The 17054-nt window shown below is 42.6% G+C and overlaps 1 protein-coding gene and 1 long non-coding RNA gene across 2 annotated transcripts in view; one reads left to right on the forward strand and one right to left on the reverse strand.

Annotated features, from left to right (window-relative positions):
• The window catches only part of LOC115093028, an 81547-nt gene that overhangs the window by 49612 nt on the left and 14881 nt on the right, over positions 1-17054 (forward strand). The gene's annotated exons all lie outside the window — the stretch shown is intronic.
• GRK1 (G protein-coupled receptor kinase 1) overlaps positions 1-17054 on the reverse strand; it is a 42427-nt gene that overhangs the window by 1631 nt on the left and 23742 nt on the right. Inside the window, exons 5-6 of the mRNA XM_029604622.1 lie at positions 15811-15935; positions 1564-1765 (exon numbers count right to left, since the gene is read on the reverse strand). Of these exons, the coding sequence (XP_029460482.1) occupies positions 1564-1765; positions 15811-15935 (327 nt within the window). The remainder of the gene's footprint in view (positions 1-1563; positions 1766-15810; positions 15936-17054) is intronic.

A 17054-nucleotide genomic window follows, 5' to 3' on the forward strand; every position in this document is an offset into this window, starting at 1 on the left:
TAGGTGTTTTATATACCATCGTTCCAAAAGAAGATCTCAATGGTTTACAAAGCCAGCATTCACATCTTTGTCGGCTTTCAATATTCTAGGTCATCACAACAGCAAAATCATATTCTCATTCATGTCCATACATTTTCTAAATCAACACATCAGCAAATATGTAATCTAGTACATATTCATACATTTTCTAGATTGACAAAACAGCAACTACAGATTCTGATCCTAATAATAATACATTTAAGGTTGTTTGGTCCTTATTGCTTGCTCCGCAACCAAAGTCTCTGGTACTGACATTGCGGTTAATCAGCATTTTGGGAATTTACGTTAAATCGAATGCATTTCTTAACAGCCAGATATGTTATCTGCTCAACTCTGGCTAACTTAACTCCGCCCAGAAACATCCCCAAAAATGCTCCTATGTTATCCAGCAAAATTTTAACCAGATAAATTAATTATTTGGCTAAACTTTAGACAGATAAGTGTCCAAAATATTCAGAAGATGACATTTAGCAGGTTAACTCACAAGTTATCCTGCTAAATACCACTGAATATGGATCCTATAGACAAGACAAAAAAGCAGCAGAAAATGGGGAGTCAGTATAAGAATCATCCAAACCCAATCTTATTGGTTAATTCTTATTTTTCTGTTTCCAATAAATGTATCACCTCCTACCAAAACTTCACACAAAAGCACGAATGTCTGATGCATGCAGGAGGAAATGTGGAGACACGTGATGGAAAAAATCTATCTAGAAAACTCGATGGAGAGGGAGGGAAAAGGAGTATTGGTGCAAGCACTTCACGTCAAGCAAGCCATGAGTCAATATTCTGGCACCCATGTAACAGATGCTATACCCGTCAGCACAACAGTCAGCATCAGACATTCGTGCTTTTGTGTGAAGTTTTGGTAGGAGGTGATAAATTTATTGGAAACAGAAAAATAAGAATTAACCAATAACATTGGGTTTGGATAATTCTTATACTGACTCCCCATTTTCTGCTGCTTCATTGGCAACAGATGAAACCAAAAGAGATAAGCTGGCATGCTACAAACCCTGAACCGCCCTTAAACCAAGACAGTCAATGACACAGCTTAAGTCCATGACAGTCAATAAAATCATAAACTAAGGAATTATTCTGATTTAATCATTTAAATAATTGCATGTATCTGTATGGAAAGAATATTTTATTTTGTATGCAGAAAGAATTACAGTGAAAAGTTTCCTAAGCAGATTATTTGCCGGGGGTCTAACCAGAGAGCTGAGAGGTTTTGAATGACAAATTAAAATGTAGGTAAACCCGGTGGGCCCTTAAACCCGCCTCAACTATGATCAGGTTTGGGAAGTCCATGCATGCAAAGGGGAGAAACCAGAACTGGATCAGCCAGCCCTAAATTACAAAATTTTAAAAAAAGTAAAAATGGAGTCGGCTGTAACCCTACTGATAAGCTATTTGGAGTGGGAGATACTAGGGTGCATGGCATTTTCTCAGTTAATTGCTTAACTGGAGCCTTGGGATAGAAGTGTTAATTTTGCCTCTTGAGTCATAAACAACTTCACCCACCAGCTTCCAGCTTTCTCCAGTTAATATCCTTGAAGAAGGGGCAGGCTCGCAACTCATCACAGTTTCCATTTCTGAATCCAATCCTCTTCTTGGGGTCTTTCTGCATTAATGCTTCACACAGTGATTTACAGGCCTCACTAAATTTTTCTGTGTACGTCACTGGCTCATTAAGTGTTCTGTTCTTCACTTCATCTTTCCCTATCTGAGAAGGAGGAAAAAAAAAAACAGCCTGTCATTTCATTCGTTTAAATGATACCATGCATGAGAGATATGTATGTATATATGTAGTGAACCCCCTCTGGATTACAGGAAAATCTGCTGCCAGGGGGACGGGGAGCTAGGACAGATTCCGGGGGGGGGGGGGGAGAGGGGATCCTGTGTCCACCAAATCCACTCTCCCCCATTCACCTCTTCTTCCAGGAGCAGCGAACTCAGACAACAACACACGGATATCTTTAGGACACTTAGAAAAAAATTAACTGGGTAGGAATAATTATATTAAAAAGCAGTAAAGAAAAGGCAGTAACAAAAGACATTCAAAATTAGCAAAGTTAAGGAACAGTCAGGCATGGATTTCTCTGGAACTAAGAATTGCAAAGTCAACAGTGACTACAAACAATTGATAATAATATAGGGCTGTCTAGAAGGGATAACCATACACTTAACCCAAGACCTCATGGGTAATTTCCACACTAGAAACCCCCAAATAAGTCTTTCCCATTTTCCCAATAATCCCTACTCCAAAAGGTGTGTACACATATGCAATAAAATTATATATATATATGTATATATTTCTGGGGCCTATCTGGAAGTGAAAATATGGTTGCAATAAACAAAGCAAATGGTTGCTGCGATAAGATGATTAGTGTTGAACCCCCAGGGAAATTACACTTCCTGCTATTACTAAACTCCATTGATGTGGATATAGAGTTTGGGCTCAGCGTTGCAGAGCGGCTGGCTAGTGTTATCAAAATCCCAGGATTTCTCTATTCAAATTACTCCCTGTAATGCTGGGAAACAGGCTGCGATGCTGCTCTTGGCTGTGACACCAGCTAGATGAACACAGGATTTCACTTATTTGTTCCGTCTCTGACAGTGGTTTCCCCTCAGTGGGGCCTGGCTGCAGTTTCTTGGAGTGAACCCACACAGCAGGGCAAGCTGGCTCTCCTCGCTGTCTGGCTGATTCCTCCTCTGTTTCTCCCACATCTAGAACGCAGGTTGGGGTTTTTGGTTTGTTTTGTTTTTTTTCTTGCTGTCTTCTCCTGTGTTCAATGAGTCTCCCGGCTCCTAGTTCAGCAACTTCTGTCCCCACCAGACCACCTCCATCCTGTCTCTATCCTTTTTGAGATATGGTCTCAAGAACTGAAGTACTCCAGGTGAGGTCTCACCAAGGACCTGTACAAGGGCATCACCTCCTCCTTTTTCTTACTGGCAAGTTAAATGTAAGTCATTGATAAGACAGGCTAAGAGAGAATTTGAAAAGAAGTTAGCCATAGAGGCAAAAACTCACAGTAAAAGCTTTTTAAAATATATCCAAAGCAGAAAGCCTGTGAGGGAGTCAGTTGGACAGTTAGATGATCAAGGGGTTAAAGGGGCACTTAGAGAAGATAAGGCCATCGCGGAAAGATTAAATGATTTCTTTGCTTCAGTGTTTATTGAGAAGGATGTTGGGGAGGTACCCGTACTGGAGAAGGTTTTCATGGGTAATGATTCAGATGGACTGAATCAAATCACGGTGAACCTAGAAGATGTGGTAGGCCTGATTGACAAACTGAAGAGTAGTAAATCACCTGGACCAGATGGTATACACCCCAGAGTTCTGAAGGAACTAAAAAAATGAAATTTCAGACCTATTAGTAAAAATTTGTAACCTATCATTAAAATCATCCATTGTACCTGAAGACTGGAGGATAGCTAATATAACCCCAATATTTAAAAAGGGCTCCAGGGGCAATCTGGGAAACTACAGACCAGTTAAGCCTGACTTCAGTGCCAGGTAAAATAGTGGAAAGTGTTCTAAACATCAAAATCACAGAACATATAGAAATACATGGTTTAATGGAACAAAGTCAACATGGCTTTACCCAAGGCAAGTGTTGCCTCACAAATCTGCTTCACTTTTTTGAAGGAGTTAATAAACATGTGGATAAAGGTGAACTGGTAGATGTAGTATACTTGGATTTTCAGAAGGCGTTTGACAAAGTTCCTCATGAGAGGCTTCTAGGAAAAGTAAAAAGTCATGGGATAGGTGGCGATGTCCTTTCGTGGATTGCAAACTGGTTAAAAGACAGGAAACAGTAGGATTAAATGGACAATTTTCTCAGTGGAAGGGAGTGGGCAGTGGAGTGCATCAGGGACCCTTACTTTTCAATATATTTATAAATGATCTGGAAAGAAATACGACGAGTGAGATAATCAAATTTGCAGATAATACAAAATTGTTCAGAGTACTTAAATCACAAGCAGATTGTGATAAATTGCAGGAAGACCTTGTGAGGCTGGAAAATTGGGCATCAAAATGGCAGATGAAATTTAATGTGGATGAGTGCAAGGTGATGCATATAGGGAAAAATAACCCATGCTTTAGTTACACAATGTTAGGATCCATATTAGGTGCTACAACCCAAGAAAGAGATCTAGGCGTCATAGTGGATACACATTGAAATCGTCGGTTCAGTGTGCTGCAGCAGTCAAAAAAGCAAACAATGTTGGGAATTATTAGAAAGGGAATGGTGAATAAAATGGAAAAAGTCATAATGCCTCTGTATCACTCCATGGTGAGACCGCACCTTGAATACTGTGTACAATTCTGGTTGCCGCATCTCAAAAAAGATATAATTGCGATGGAGAAGGTACAGAGAAGGGCTACCAAAATGATAAGGGGAATGGAACAGCTCCCCTATGAGGAAAGACTAAAGAGGTTAGGACTTTTCACTTGGAGAAGAGACGGCTGAGGGGGGATATGGTAGAGATGTTTAAAATCATGAGAAGTCTAGAACGGGTAGCTGAGAATCGGTTATTTGCTCTTTCGGATAATAGAAAGACTAGGGGCACTCCATGAAGTTAGCATGTGGCACATTTAAAACTAATTGGAGAAAGTTCTTTTTTTACTCAACGCACAATTAAACTCTGGAATTTGTTGCCAGAGGATGTAGTTAGTGCAGTTAGTATAGCTGTGTTTAAAAAAGGATTGGATAAGTTCTTGGAGGAGAAGTCTATTACCTGCTATTAATTAAGTTGTCTTAGAAAATAGCCACTGCTATTACTAGCAACAGTAACATGGAATAGACTTCGTTTTTGGGTACTTGCCAGATTCTTATGGCCTGGATTGGCCACTGTTGGAAACAGGATGCTGGGCTTGATGGACCCTTGGTCTGACCCAGTATGGCATGTTCTTATGGTCTTATGTTCTCTATGCAGCCCAGCATTCTTCTGGCTTCAGCTATCACCTTGTCACATTGCTTAACCACCTTCGGATCACCAGATCACCCCAAGTCCCTCTCCTACATCACATACAGCTGTTTTGGATTACCACACGCCAGATACATGATTCTGCATTTTTTGGCATTGAATTCCAGCTGCCAAGTCTTTGACCACTCTTCTTTCATAAATCACTTTTCATTCTCTCTACTCCTTCAGGCATGTCCACTCTGTTGCAGATCTTAGTATCATCTGCAAATAGACAAACTTTTTTTTTCTATCCTTTTCGCAATGTCACTCACAAAGATATTGAACAGAACCGGTCCCAAAATGATCCCTGTGGCATTCCAATTAACACCATTCTCTCTTCAAAGTAGGTTCCATTTACCATTATACGCTGTCTCCTGTCAGTCAACTAGATTGTAGTCCACTCCACCACCTTGACGCCAACCTAAGTTTCTCACTTTATTCACAAGCCTCCTATATGGGACCATATCAGAAGCTTTGCTGAAATCCAAGTAGATCACATCAAGTGCTCTTCCTTGATCCAAATCATTAGTCATCCAATCAAAAAAGTCAATTAGATTTGTCTGACAGGACCTTTCCCTGCTGAATCCATGCTGCCAGAGTTTCAGCAACCCACCAGTTTGTATATAGTTCACTATCCTTTTGTTCAGCAGCATCTCCATTTATTTTCCCACCACCAAGTGGGACTAACTGGCCTGTAGTTTCCAGCCTCCTCTCTGCTCCCACTCTTGTGAAGCGGGACCACCACCGCTCTTCTCCAATCACTCGGCACCACTCCCATTACCAGGGATCTATTGAACATGTTCTTCAGCGGACCCGCCAGCACATCTCTGAGCTCCCCCAGTATCCTGGGATGAACCTCATCCAGCCCCATGGCCTTATCCACTTTCAGTTTTCCTAGTTCTTCCCATACATTCTCTTCTGTAAACAGAATTTCGTCTACCCCATCCCTGTCTATGGTCTTCTTAACCAGTAACAGTCCTTCTCCAGGGTCTTCTTTAGTGAATAGCAAACTGAAGTATTTGTTTAATATTTCTGCCATTTCTTCATCTCTCTCCACACATTGCTCCTTATCACCTTTCAATTTCACTATATCACCAGGCCTCCCTTCTTTCTCTGATATATCTGATAAATGTTTTGTCAGCTCACTTTACCTCTTTGGCAATCCTTTCTTCCGCTTGACCTTTTGCTTTCCTGATCTTTCTTGGTCTCCCTCAGCTTCGCCAGGTATTCTTGCCTGTGTTCCTCTTTTTGGGATTCTTTATGCTTTTTACATAGAAACATAGAAATGATGGCAGAAAAAGGACCAAATGGTCCATCCAATCTGCCCAGCAAGCTTAAGGTAATAACTGCCACTCTGTGCGGGTTACTCCCATGTTTCTCTTAAGGGCAGTAACTGTTGCTCTGTGCAATTATCCCCAAGCTGTTCTTTTTGCCTTCATTTTTTCAGCCACTTCCTTTGAATACCAGATAAGTTTCTTTTTCATCTTACTTATGTTTACTTTTCTGACATACAGATTTGTTGCCTTTGTAATAGATCCTTTTAATTTGGCCTACTGTTGTTCTAACTCAACTATTTTCTCCCAGTCTTTCACTTCCTGCTCCAGAAACATCTCCATTTCACCCTCAGGGGAAGAGCTGTGAAAGTGTGGGGGGGTTCTCCCTTTTTGGAAGTGAGGAGGTTTCTGTACCACCCCCTCCTCTTGTTGGGAACTGGGCCGTAATAGCCAGGTTTAACATCCGACCCTCCTCAAGAGAGGTTACCATGAGAGGAATCAAAAAGAGAAGAAGCAGTGTTTTTTGAGAGCACCACAACTGGATCTCTACCCTTGGGAATACAGGAGACAGGCTGGGGAAAGACCAGGACTCTTATCGGAACTCTGGTACGGTTTTCTCACATCTGGAATTTCCATGCCAGGCTGGGACTCTTGTCCATTCATCTGCAGAGCAGGGTAAGCAGCCACCCAGAGAGTAGTACCCAGGACACAAAGGCAGAGGGGGCACTGGGATAAGTCCACTGTGTAAATACCCAGCTTGAATGAAGATGTAAAGTGGAAATACTTATTTATTTTAAAAATATTTTCTATACCACACAATTCAAATATATTGTACAATGCAGTTCACAAAGATACATAAACGTGTCAAACATTAAAATAAAATTAAAAACCTAAGTGACTGGACTTTTATTACTTATTTATTTGCAGTATTTCTATATCACCTATTAGAATGTCTAAGTGATTTACAATTAAACATTCATAAGCTAATACTGTAAAAATCGGATAAACAAAGTAAAAACAAATGCACAAAAGACCAGTATTATAAAAAATTAAAAAATAACAAACATGTTAAAACAAAAGACAAATATATGCATACTTCCGTGGTTTGTTTTTTTTGTTTATAAACGAAGTACACATGTAGGTCATTACCTAAGCACAGATGCCTTTACACCTGGTATTCAACATGCCAAATTAAAACCTCTCTTGTCTTTTGTGCTTGCCCTGGTGGGGACTGCTAGAGAGGGGAGACTGCAGATTGGTTGGAGTTGTTGGACATTGTGTGTCTTGCGTAGTCAATTTTATAGTCATTTGTCTATTGTTTCTCTGAAGTGTCCTTCATTTATTATTGAGGGGGGGGGGGGTTCAGTGTCTCTCTCTCAGTGTGTCTGAGGCTTTGTGGTCTATGTGTGTGTGCCTTTCAGTGTGTGCCTGGTGGGGTCTGGAGTAAGTAGTGATGAATCTTGAGTAACTGGTGGTGGTGAGACTTGCACAATGAGTGATATAACTGTGTGGATCCTGCAGAGGGAAAGCGAATAGACAAGGAGGAGGAGGGAGCCCCTGGAGAGTGAGAAGGTGAAGGTCAAGAAGGTGAAGGTTCAATAAGGAAACGATATTATACCCCTGCCAGCAGCTGAAGGAAGATCTTCCCCCTTTCATGTGGGGAGGCTACATCATGCCAGTCCTCCTCAAAGTCACCATAGCCCTAGTCTAGTTCACCACTGGCACCTTCAAGGCCCCTCTTCAGTCCACAGCCGGAATAAGCCAATCAACCACCTTGTTCTGTATTATTTGCATTTGCAAAGCACAGCAGTATCCCTCTGCATAACTCCTTATACATATCTGAGTCCTGACTAAGTTTTTGAAACTTTAGTTCTTAATGTCTGAAACACTAGCAAAGCTGAAGAATACTCAGTGAGAGCATGAACAAGGTTGGATATTGAGGGCTCCAATAAAAACTCGATAAAGTCAAGCCTTGCAATACAAAAGGGATTCAAAATGAATTCCGTTTTCCACTTCCATAGATGCAAAGGGCCATATATGAAATGCCAGCTTTTATTGATGCTAACCACAAGGTGGCAGGCAAAGTCTACCTGGTAGGTCACCATATCCACAATATAGTCAGTACAATTGACAACAAAGGCAAGGTCCATTGAAGCAGACATTAAAAACCAGTTTCATCATGTTTACCTGACTTTTCTGCCAGGCCTTTAATGTCAAATTCAAAATGCAAAACTTGCGGGTCAATATTGGTATCATCTTGGATGTCTTAATCATGCTGCTTAAATATGCATCTTCAAACATTTCTGCTGCATGTTATTTTTCTGAATTAATCCACTAGTTCTAGTCTTATTTGTAGAACTTAGCAAATATTGTGTTGAACACCTTTTTGTTGCCTACAATGAAATATTTATTGCGACTTTGATTAATTATACAATATTTTTGTAAAGCTGCATATGGCCTTTGCACATCTGCTACTGTTCTACTGTAGTGTAAACCACTTTAGGTGAATTTTTTGTATTCAAAATGGCAGGTAATCCGATTAAACAAACGTCCGTCTCTCCTTACTATCACCCGGGAATGGACGGGGTTCCCCCCAACACCGCAAAACGTCTTGTAGCGACAATGTGGCAGGCCGCTGCACAGGACAAGCTGCATCGCGCAGGGAACGTCACTTCACTGAGCAAGAGTCCCTAGGCATGCGTGTGTGACCCTTCAGGATTTAAAGGGCCTGTGGCGGGAATGCCACCACGGTGCCCCTGGATGCTGAATCCTGGACTGCCGTATACAAGGACAGCCCAGACCAGCCTTGAGTGCCTCAGCAACAGGTTGACTCCTGTGAATAAAAGTTGCTTGTGTTCCTGGTTCCGGTCCTGTTCTTGTGCTCCCATTCCTGCTTCTTCGCCTCTTCAGCTCCTTCCTTCTGGATTGACTCTTTGGTTGGGACCTCAGCTTGCCTTGACTCCATCTTCTTCTTGGATATTCTCCCGGCTGACCTCGGACCTTGTCATGACCTTGATTGTTCTACTGCGTGCCCCGAACACGGTTTGTCTTCATTTCTACTATTCTGCTGCCTGCCCTGACCTTGGCCTGTACAGACTTGTCTTCTTGCCTGATCCCTTCTTCGGATACCTCGCCATCCGGAGACCTGCCCCTAAGTCCAGCCGGCCCTGGCACCCAAGGGCTCAACCAGCGGGGAACGTGAGCAGGTAGTGGTGAAGTCCCTGTTAGGCCTTTGCATCAGCCAAGTTCTGCCCACCGAGAGCGAGGACCTGCAGGGCTCCTCCAGCAGGTGGCGCCAACCTCACTTTGGCTCAAGGGTCCACCAACGTAACAATATTTATATATATTAAAACAAAAGCTCCTGTCAATTTGTAACACTGGTGTTAATTTTACATACAGTTGACACCAGACCAAGAGCATGTCAGACAGCTCATGTTACTGTTAGAAATATCACAAAACAACACAAAGAAAACTGCTCAGACCTTGCACTGCTGGCAACAATCAAACTTAAACCTAACTGGTCTTAAACATACTCTGACTTCTTTCTCTAAACCTTCTGGGCCCTGTCTCCTTACACTGTGGTGAGGGTAGCCTCCTTCCACCCAGAATCACTTGCAGGGCTGCTTCCTGTGCAGGACCGAACCAGGTCCCTTAAGGTGTTCTGAGGGAGGTTCCTGCAGGCTCCCTCAAGAGCATTTGCTATCATTTTGAAGCATTACCTCCTGCGAGCGACGCAGATATCTGGCAGCCTCACTGTTCCTGGAGAACGCTGACTTGTCTGAAGATTTTGATTCCTTTTATAGGCTTTTGATTGCGGATGTTACTACGTGCTGGAGCAAATGTGGAGCTTGGGGAGGTAGATCAGAAACGTATACCAACAATTCTAAACAAAGGGTGTTACGGAAATTCCCTGAAGTGAGAATTTGGTTCTGGACTAGAAAGCTGGACTAGACAGCTTTATAGTCCAGAAAGATCATTTTTATGGGGTGGGACAGTAAAAAATCAAGGAGAGAAAAACATAGAAATCAACTGAAAACATAGAAAGCAACTGAAGAAACTGCATAGCGTGAGTGAACCTGCGTTTTTCTAAGCACCTGATGAATGGGAACCACATGAAAAGAACCGATGGTAACAAAAGCTTCTTAGACGCAGCCTTAACAAGGCTTTTTCAACAAGAAAGAGGCCCCAAAAGTCGAGGTTTCTGGCAAAAAGGCCAAGAAACCTTTTCTTCTTTCTTGCGTAGCTCTAGACTAATCGGGAAAGTTCCTTACATTCTGATCCATAAATTGGGCAGACGTATCTCTAAAACAATTCTTCATATCAGAACTCAAATCATATTCATAAAGAAAAGAAACTAACAAAGTTGTTCTCTCCAAAACTTCCTATGTTGAGGGCTCCAGGAAAGCATTCAAATCTACATTAAGGGGCGGATTTTCAGAGCCCTGCTCGCCTAAATCCGCCCAAAACCGGGCGGATTTAGGCGAGCAGGGCCCTGCGCACTGGTGAGCCTATTTTACATAGGCCTACCGGCGCGCACAGAGCCCCGGGACTCGCGTAAGTCCCGGGGTTTTCGGAGGGGGGCATGTCGGGGGCGGGACCGAGCGCAGCGGCGTTTTCGGGGCGTGTCGGGAGCGTTCCGGGGGCGGGCTCGGGGGCGTGGCTACGGCCCAGGGCGGTCCGGGGGCGTGGCCACGCCCTCCTGACCCGCCCCCAGGTCGCGTCCCGGCGCACTAGCGGCCCGCTGGCGCGCGGGGATTTATTTCTCCCTCCGGGAGGCGTAAATCCCCCAACAAAGGTAAGGATGGGGTTTAGACAGGGCCGGGCGGGTGGGTTAGGTAGAGGAAGGGAGGGGAAGGTGAGGGGAGGGCATTAGAGGATTCCCTCCGAGGCCGCTCCGATTTCGGAGCGGCCTCGGAGGGAACGGGGGTAGGCTGCGCGGCTCGGCGCGCACCGGCTATACAAAATCGATAGCCTTGCGCGCGCCGATCCCAGATTTTAGCGGATACGCGCGCCTCCGCGCGTATCTACTAAAATCCAGCGTACTTTTGTTTGCGCCTGGAGCGCCAACAAAAGTACGCCTATTCGCGGTATTTGAAAATCTACCCCTAAGTGTAGAGCGTTCATTCATTTGACCGGCTGGTAAGACATAAACCTTATGAATGCGTGGGAGAGATTCTTGAGAAAAAGCCAAAATGTCTATGAAATATCTATTTAAAGTAACTCGCAGAAATTCCCCAAACACCCGAGGAAAATTCGGGAAATGAAGGTTCAAATGTCTCAACCCGTTCTCCACAAATTCAGCTCTCCTGCTGATAACGCCACAGTTGCTGAATAAGACACCTGAACAACTTTAATAGAACTTACTTCCTTCTCAAATGATAAAATCTTCCCAGATAATTCTTGTTGGTGCAAAGCATTATCCCAATCACAACAAATGCCCAATATCCAATGTATTCCAGAAACCCTCACAAGTGCAACACACTCACAAAAACAAAATAGGTTTAAGAACATAAGAACATAAGAAAATGCCATACTGGGTCAGACCAAGGGTCCATCAAGCCCAGCATCCTGTTTCCAACAGTGGCCAATCCAGGCCATAAGAACCTGGCAAGTACCCAAAAACTAAGTCTATTCCATGTAACCATTGCTAATGGCAGTGGCTATTCTCTAAGTGAACTTAATAGCAGGTAATGGACTTCTCCTCCAAGAACTTATCCAATCCTTTTTTAAACACAGCTATACTAACTGCACGAACCACATTCTCTGGCAACAAATTCCAGAGTTTAATTGTGCGTTGAGTAAAAAAGAACTTTCTCCGATTAGTTTTAAATGTGCCCCATGCTAACTTCATGGAGTGCCCCCTAGTCTTTCTACTATCCGAAAGAGTAAATAACCGATTCACATCTACCCGTTCTAGACCGGGTCAGATTTTCTCATTTATGATATACGGTAACCACATGTGCAATAACCCACATTCATTGTTTGTAGGACCCACACTCAATGAGTTTGTCTGACAATCAAACTCATGATTATGGTCATAGATCCCTTTAATTTATTTTATTTTAATTATTGACTTATTAAAATTTTTTTGTTATTTTTTGAAATGTTTGATTTCTATCTTGAAATCTTCATAAAAGCTGAAAAACTAAAGCTGACAAACTCCAATATTTATCCCGACACGGGTATCTCATTGCAAATCATATTTGGAAATTATCACGAAAGAGTCAATGGAGCAATAATCATCCGTGTTACTTTAGGAACAGTCCCATGTTCATCACAAACTGGATATACCAATGCAGATCATGTTAGAAATTATCACAAGCAAGTCTGTGGAACAATACTCATCTGAACTGCTTGAGAGTGCAAAGCATTATCCAACACCAAAGATTCAAACTTATTGGAAATGGCACACTTGGAAAAGGCTGACCCCAGCTTTTACCCGTAAGGTCTCAGTCGCACACCGATTCCAAAGTGACTATTGCAGATCCATCCACAGCAAGAGGGGTGGGGGAACACCTCCATCTCCTGAGGCATACATCCCCAGGCACTCTAGCACCAGCAAAAATCCCCCAGCAGATGTTAGGGCCTCCTGCAACGGCAGCTCCTACACCACCCGCCCCCTTAATCTCGGCACTCAAGATGACCTCATGGGCCTGCGACATCCAGGGCTAGGTGAGAAGATGCTTTTTGTCCACACAGCCAGGGAACACTCTCCTTTGTGGAACCTGGCACCGGGATCTGTCACCCCCATACTCCCTGCAGAAGCCACGAATGTATGTGACAGTACGCCGCCCCCGGAGAAGGTGAGATCTCAGAGGGGGAAAAGTCCCAATCTTCTCTTAGGAGGCAGGGTGAAAACTGAAGAAATTGGTAAAAGGAAAATCTTTCAGGGTGGAAACAGAGGGCGGCTACTTCATGCTGCCACGATGCTCCACCCCTTCTGTACAACCTGACACTTAAGTTATAGCCTAACAATTCCCCTAACTTTGGGTCCTAAAGGTTAAGCACTTTAATTTAGGGCTGTTGTTTATTTTCCCGTATTTAGACTCCCCAGTTAGGTGCCTAGCACCAAAAACCTGCATTGAGCATCTGACTTAGCTCCCTGAATCTGACATATCCCTGGTCCCTGCCTACCTTTTAGGCACGCAATATACAGATCTAGCTGCCTACATCTTTTGAATATCTCCTCCTATAGGCATTGAATGCAATAGTGTGACTCCCATACCTGCAGCATGGCTCCGTATCCTTTTTCAGGATTCTCCATAAAAATGTCCCTATTTCTTTTCAAAACCCTTCACGGGACTTGACCAGCTTTTCTCTCCATCATTGGCTGCTGCTCAAGCTCCTGCTGCCTCCTCACTGTGCCATCCCCTCAATCTTGATTCTTCCTCCTCTGCCCTAAAATCACAAAACATTTCTCTCTCCCCCCCCCTTAAGAAGACTGATACTCTTTTTCTATTTTCAAATCCCAATTGAAAACTCAGCTTTTCTTTCCTTGGCTTTGATTTTTCTCAATTATCCTAATTGAAATCTTTGCATTTAAGCTCTTGCTCAACCTCACTGTGCCTCCCTCTCATTCTTATCACCCTCTCTCTGACATTTATTGTATCATTAATTGAATTTCCCACAAGGACTATAAAGTGGTTTTGGATACAATTATATTGCACACTTTTATAAAACTGTTTTGTATTGCACCTTTTTGCTGCACAGACTGTAAAAAGATGAAAAATCTTTTTTTTTTTTTTAATATAGACTAGAACTAAGCTGTGAGACAGTAATTATTTATTCCTCTGATGGAAATGTAATAAATAGTCTGCCACATCTTCAGTATTTAGGTAGCTGCAATGTGTAAGGATTTTAGCACAGATTTTTCTTATGCAAATTGTACATAACAATGACCAAAGCCAGGCATAGAGCATCAGTCTGCAGTGGCATTAACCATGATGCCAAAGGTGACGTAGTTTGAAAAGTGATCAGTCAACAGCTTCAGCCTTAATTATGTATTGACTGTTGAAAGTTATTGTTAAATAATGTAATCAAGCCAACTGCATGCTTCACTCCCAGCAGTCCAGCAGCGGTCTGGGCTGTAAACAGAGCTCTGCTCACTGCAGAAGGCAGAGAAAAATAAACAAAAATGAAAACTGTTTTTTATATCCCATTTTGCAACCAGCCCTAGAGACCTTTCTGCCTGCCTTCAAAGGTTCTAAGCCAGTGAGTTCTAAGAGTGAAATCCCTAAATTCTAAAGCTGAAATGTGTAGAGATTTCTTGGCTTTCTGTATTTGCAGGAAAGCTCCATTGTTCCATGGCGTCCTCCTGCTATTTATAAATTCATGCAAGCTGGCAGTTTGGAAATGGCGATTATCTAAGTCCTATATGCAAACCTCTCTCATGCATATGTAAACGGTATCATGAGAGGCTGATTTATTCAACAGAGAGGTGAAGAAATGAGGGGCCAAGAAGGGAAGATGACTCAGAGTTCAGCGGACCTTGCAGTTACGGTTGGAGTTTGTATTAACATGTCAGCTGGGCGGTGTCCTTCTCATAATGGCGCCAATGGAGTTAAATTTTAGCATGCATTCTATTTAACATGCACGTTAAGCAATTTTTTAAATATGTTATTATTGTTTTAAACTGATTTTGTCTTGCTATCCCGTGAAGGTAATGTTGTAAACCACCCTGATCAATATTTATTGAAGAGCGGCTATATAAAAGTATATTAAAACTTTTAGATAAATAAATAAGCTAATGGGATGCAGTAAGCAGTAAGCACAGGATGCAGTAAGGTAATGGGATGAAAATCAAACAAGAGTTATAAAAGCACACTAAACTAAAAAAAAAAAATGCTAAATTTGAAAAATCCATACTAATGCAAAAAACCAGGAAATGGAAGGAATGTGACCAAAATGACCTTGCATGCAAGACTGGCACTGGACATCCCAAATTGGTCTCACATGCAAGACCATTTGCACAAGGCATGCCAAATAAGCACCTATAGCTTAACAGTATGCACTTTGGTATTATGCATCTCGAATGGCTGTTGTTGCCTGTTCTAGAGAGCTTACCCTTTGATTTCACCTGGTAAAATGGCCTTGCATGTGAGACTGACACTGGGCATCCTAACTTGAGCACAATCGTGCATGCAAGTCTACTTGGTCACACTCCTTCCAACTTCAAGTGCTTACCTCCACACTCCTGGTGTAATGCACTTAAGTGGATTTTCAGGTTAATTCTTGGCCTGAGTTGAAGTAAAAGTTAACTCCCATTTCTAGTGGCCATGATATTCTGTTGCTGTGCCCATATGGTAGGGTTTGTCTACCAGATTGGGTGCAAAAAGTTAGATATTTACAATGGCTAGGTTTTACAAGGATATTTTTCTGTAGACAGAAAATGTCAGAAACTAGCACTGCTTTGTACCATGCATCTGGCCCACAATCTCTGAAATAACATGGCTGTTTTCTGCACAGTGACAGATACCACATATGAGAACAAGGAACTCAATATTAAGGCGATGGATTTCAATACCTTTTCTCCTCGGGAGCGAAAGGGACCCTTTGCTGCAGTCATTTCATAGAGTGTGACGCCAAGCGCAAAGTAGTCCACTGAAAAATCGTACTCTTCACCTTTCAGTAATTCAGGAGCCATGAAACCTGGAAGCACATTACATCTAAAATCAATGTGGATAGGATTCTGCAATTGCTCTTAGGAAGGGTAATCTCAAATGGTTTTCTGCCTGCAAAATAGTGTTTTATATGCAAAGCAAAATGGCCTTTTACAAAATTGTCCGGCCAATATGTCGGTAAACTTAACGCATGTGTGTCATGTATGAGCATACATTTACCCGAACTGAGCGGAGGTGTGTCTGGAAGCAAAGTTATGGTGGGATTAGACCTACGTGCATACTTGTGGATTTCCAAGAGTATGCATATACATTTTGAAACAAATTTGTGCACAATTTAGCAGGTGTTAAGTTTATGAAGATGGATTCGGTTGGATTATTTTCAAAGCAGACATGCACATATATTTGCCAGCTAATATGAGCAATGTTACATAATTACCCTCACAGTGCACTTTTTCTTAAAATAATGCACACTTAGCTGGCTTGGCAGCTCAAGTGGTAGGCACTATGCGCTGCCAAGCTAAAGGTCTCCAGTTCAATCCCCAGGTTGGGTTTTCCACTTCCTGGGTTGGCTGGGATTTGGGATACTGCAGAGTCAACATTCACAGCCCCTAGCTTGGGGAGGGGGAAAAAGAGTTGTGGTCATTGCTTAAGGTGCCATCTAATGCATGGAGGCAGGGTCCTGGAAGGAGACCTGGTGTATGGTCCCCGGCCCAGGACCCTCACTGAGATGACCAAATTAAACATAAAATGGGGGGGGTGAAAATCCTAAGGTGGTAGCAAAAAGGAAGTCTCCTGACACCAGATCCCAGCTCTGGTTCCAAGTGAGCTGGAAGTACAAAGGAGCAGGAGGAAATGGCCAGGTTAAAAAAAAAAAAAAAAAAGAGTGCCTAAAAAGTATATTTTCAAAACATGGACTACGATAACATGTAACTATCACAGGCAGGGCCGGTCCTTCCATTAGGCAAACTAGGTGGTTTCCTAGAGCAGCCAAATTTTGGGGGTAGCAAAATCCAAATAATGTGAAGCTCAGAAGGGGAAGCCATTACTGCCAAAGAAAATAGGATAAAACATAAGCATTGTCAAGTTAAGTGTAAAACATTGATAAAACAGGCGAAGAGAGAATTTGAAATGAAGTTGGCCATAGAGG

Source organism: Rhinatrema bivittatum, chromosome 5 (assembly GCF_901001135.1).
Source record: "Rhinatrema bivittatum chromosome 5, aRhiBiv1.1, whole genome shotgun sequence".
Lineage (NCBI taxonomy): Eukaryota > Metazoa > Chordata > Amphibia > Gymnophiona > Rhinatrematidae > Rhinatrema > Rhinatrema bivittatum.